Below are 4,608 nucleotides of genomic sequence, written 5' to 3' on the forward strand. Positions count from 1 at the left end.
AAATCCCTGAATGATATGTTTGTGAAGACATATGGCCATTTATACATGCAAAATTCTGAGCTATTTAAAGATCTCTTCGTAGAGTTGAAGCGTTACTACGTGGTGGGAAATGTGAACCTGGAAGAAATGTTGAATGACTTCTGGGCTCGCCTCCTGGAGCGGATGTTCCGCCTGGTGAACTCCCAGTACCACTTTACAGATGAGTATCTAGAATGTGTGAGCAAGTATACGGAGCAGCTGAAGCCCTTTGGAGATGTCCCTCGCAAATTAAAGCTGCAGGTTACTCGTGCATTTGTAGCAGCCCGTACTTTTGCTCAAGGCTTAGCGGTTGCCGGAGATGTTGTGAGCAAGGTCTCCGTGGTAAGCACTCTTGTCTTCTCTGTTTTTGTTTCTGTTTTGTTTTGTTTCATATTAAAAGAACGTTTGGGAAAGGTAGAAAAATAAATCACCAGAATTCTGTTGGCTCAATAGCAGCCTTTTCTTCCTCTCTTACCTCTTCTCTCCTACACTTTGTCCTTATACATATACATTTTAGAGTTACTAAACAATACTGTGATCAGACTCTTCACCCATCATTTTTATTGTGGTTTCTTTTCTAGCTATTCTTAGAAGGGGAAATGTATATTTACTCAGGAATCTTCATTTTAAAAGTGGGTTAATACTGCCATACCCATTTTAGCTCTTATTCTACTTCCTTTCTACAGAAAGAAACATACACACACAGGCTCCACATTTGGTTGTTTCGTGTGACTATGAGCCTACTGGTTACAGTCTAGAAAAACATTTAATCCCCATGAACATGTGTTTCCTTGTTAGGAGGTGTACTCTGCTCTTTGGAAGATAGGTTTCTATGGCAATTAGTGTGTACCATACTGCTGTTGACTCATGATTTGTAGGATTACTAATACAGAAAGTGAAATTGTAATATTTGACCAGGAACTGATGAAATGAATCTGTTTCCTCATTGGTAAATTCAGTGAATTGGTCTAGATAGACTCTGTTCTTTTATTTTCTTCTTCTTCTTCTTCTTTTTTTTTTTTTTTTTTTTTTTTTTTTTTTTTTTTTTTTTTTTTTTTCTGAGACAATTTCTTGCTCAAATGCCCAGGCCAGAGTGCCGTGGCAGGATCTCAGCTCACTGCAACCTCCACCTCTGGGGCTCAAGCGATTCTCCTTCCTCAGCCTCCCTGTAGCTGGCTAAGTTTTTGTATTTGTCAGTAGAAACGGGGTTTTACCATGTTGGCCAGGCTGGTCTCGAACTCCTGTCCGCAAGTGATCCATCTGCCTTGGCCTTTCAGAGTGCTAGGATTACAGGCGAGAGCCACCGTGCCCAGCTGATAGACTCTGTTCTTGAGCAGGATCTTGCTCTAAGGGCCTCCATGAGCAGAAGTAACAGAGAAGGAAGTCTTTTGTGGGTGAGACCATGCAACCGTGGCTTTACCTCCCAGTTCTACCAGAGAATCTTTGCTTTCTTTGATTTCACACAGTAGGGATCTGAGCAAGATTTCAAGGGGAAAAGGGTTCCCACTGCTCCTTCACTGCCACTCCCCTGCCCCAAATGAAATCTGAAAACTTCTCTAAGACCTTACCACCTCTACCTTTCCAAAAGTCGATACCAGGGAAGAAACAGAAATATACTGGGGCAAAGTGATCTTTTCAAGGCTGATAGTGCTGTCAACTTTAGGCCCTCAAAGGGAAAGCCAAGTTGTAGGCCGGTGCTAAAAAGCCTGGATGCACAGTGACAGCAGATTCTGCTGAGGTGATTTGGTTGTTTTGAGGACTGGAAGAATGGACAGCATAAAAACTGGACAGCACTACAGACATGAAAATAGCCACCTGATTGCCTCTCAGAGTTCATCTACAGTTAGGGTGACCATATAATTTATTGTCCCAACAGGACACTTATTGTCTAAACCAAGAGGTGCTTATTAACAAATTAGTCACAGACAACAGGTGTCACTAATTGTTTTTTGAGATGCAGTCTCATTCTGTCACCCAGGTTTGAGTGCAGTGGTGAGATCTTGGCTCACTGCAACCTCCACCTCCCAGGCTCAGACGATTCTCCTGCCTCAGCCTCCCTAGTAGCTAGGATTACGGACATGTGGCCACCACACCCAGCTAATTTTTGTATTTTCAGTAGAGATAGAGTTTAACCATGTTGTCCAGGTTGGTGTTGAACTCCTGACCTCAGGTGATCTGCATGTCTCAGCCTCCGAAAATGCTGGGATTATAGGCATAAGCCACTGCGCCAGCCAGGTGTCAGTAATTGTTAATAAGTAACCGTGACTGTCGTGGAGTGGCCAGGATACTTGGGTGACTCTAGTTACAGAGAAAACTTATGTTCACCAGAGTGAAGATAAAGATTCTAAAGAATGGTTTATTATGAAAATAGGTGCTCATAGGGTTTTTCATATTAGAATTGGGTGATAATAAGGATTAGTTCACTGATTGCATACATAATGTTGGTTGTTCTCTCTCTCATCTCCAGGCCATCAACTGGCAGTAAACAATTTTTTCTAGTATGTTTTTGTTCACTCCTTATTTGATATTTTCATCATAAATTGCAAATATTTGTTGAGGCATATGATGGTAGAGTTGAGGGTAGGTGGGGAGATGATTGTTATAATTAAGGAAATAATATCTGATTCTTGAACCTTTGCCAACCCCAGCAACCATTGTTAATCTTGGACCTACTTATGTCAGAGTCCCTAACATAGTGCACAGTGAATCCAGATCAAAGATGTTTGCATCGTGGTACACCCAGCACATTTGCCCTCCTTCAACAATTCCTCATGTTCATCCTCCACTGAAAGGGCAGAAGGACACTGCCATGTGATTTGGACATCTGTGCCTGCATGTGCACGTGTGTGTGTGCACTCGTGCCAAAGAGAAGGGCAGAGAGTCAAGAGCTCTTTGCTAGTGTTTGAAAAGTGCTTTCTTTATGTTAACTCTCTCCCCTTTGAGTTCAGTGCTGACTTGGAGAAAAAGGGCCAGACACTGACTCAAGCCTGCCTTGGTGTTGGCCTCACTTTGCAAGGTTGGAGCTCCCTCGGAGAACTGAGATTCTGAGATTCTGGAACTTGTAAACATGGATGGGAAGGGTATCCATACCAAAAAGTTTAGAGGCAATTGATTGCAGTTAGAGGATTGAAGGCTAGAAAAGGCTTGCCTTTGTTTCACGTCTCCCCACCTCCCAGGTAAGGGGAAGTAGCAGTTGGGCCTTCCCTGTGTTGCATTCTTCTGGACATTGTTCTCAGAATTAACTGCGGGAAACCAAGAAGCTTGACTTCGATATGTAAGATTCAGACACCCTTACTTATGCAATAAAGATATGTGACCCAATGTGAAATAGTCACAATCACTTTTTCTTTATCCTCTCTTTTTAAAAAGAGGCAGGATCTCACTCTTTCACCCAGGCTGGAGCACAGTGTCATGATCATAGCTCACTGCAGCCTCGATCTCCTGGCCTCTGGCAATCCTGCTGCCTCAGCCTCCCAAGTAGCTGGAACCACAGGCATGTGCCATCACGTAATTTTTGTTAATTTTTTGTTTTATTTTTTGTAGAGACAGTCATGTACTATGTTGCTCAGGCTGATCTTGAACTCCTGGCCTCAAGTGATCCTGCAACCTCAGCTTCCCAAAACACTGGGATTACAGGCATAATAACTTTCTGTTGTTGCTTTTGGTATGAGTTTTTGTTAATAGAAAAAGATGCCCTGTCCACCTTAGTATTGTTAAATTCTTTGAGAAAGTTACTTTTTTTGGGGGGGACAGAGTTTCTTTCTTGTTGCCCAGCCTGGAATGCAATGGCACAATCTCGGCTCTCCACAACCTCTGCCTCTTGGGTTCAAGCGATTCTCCTGCCTCAGCCTCCTGAGTAGCTGGGATTATAGGCATGTGCCACTGCACCCAATTTTTTATTTTTAATAGAGATGGGGTTTCTCCAAGTTGGTCAGGCTGGTCTCGACTCCTCACCTCAGGTGAGCCACCATGGCCGGCCTTGAGAAATTTACTTTCTAAATATAACCCTAACGATTTTTTTTTTAGGCTTGATCTCTATTATATAGTCATTGTATTCTCATGTCAGCCTAAGAGATACTTGTGTAGTTTTATGAGTATACAGTGAATAGGAGCAATATGGATGAGTTTACATAGAGTAAAACATAACTTGTCAATGGTTTAGTTGAAAATAAAGTTTTGTGGCTACTTTAAGTATTGTGGTCACAATTGGGAATGTCTAAAAAAGATAATGTTTTTGCTTCACCACTGAGCTTCTAAACTTAAGGACTGACATGAAATCAAACCCTTTAAGTTATAGTATCTAAATGAATAAGGACCATAGGCATCAAATCAGTTTATAAAGGTGCTGAATCAAGAATTCTATAAATATCAACCATCTGTTGAATGCATCTATATACAAGCATGCAAGGCATACTTGCATACCTGAGAAAATATTTATTACATTAATTTTTGGAATATGACAACCAGTTAAAAAATTTGAGATACAGTGGTGTAGGAAAGACAATAAAGGATCTGGCTATCAAAAAACATTTCAAAATCAACATGTTGAAAAATTCGTTTGATTAATTTATAAATAAGATTCTCTACCAG

At 41.4% G+C, this 4,608-nt stretch overlaps 1 protein-coding gene across 1 annotated transcript in view; it reads left to right on the top strand.

Moving 5' to 3' along the window:
• GPC4 (glypican 4) overlaps positions 1 to 4,608 on the top strand; it is a 124,802-nt gene that overhangs the window by 95,351 nt on the left and 24,843 nt on the right. Inside the window, exon 4 of the mRNA XM_037731808.1 lies at positions 1 to 360. Within this exon, the coding sequence (XP_037587736.1) occupies positions 1 to 360 (360 nt within the window). The remainder of the gene's footprint in view (positions 361 to 4,608) is intronic.

The sequence above is a fragment of the Cebus imitator genome, unplaced genomic scaffold, assembly GCF_001604975.1.
Source record: "Cebus imitator isolate Cc_AM_T3 unplaced genomic scaffold, Cebus_imitator-1.0 Scaffold421, whole genome shotgun sequence".
NCBI lineage: Eukaryota > Metazoa > Chordata > Mammalia > Primates > Cebidae > Cebus > Cebus imitator.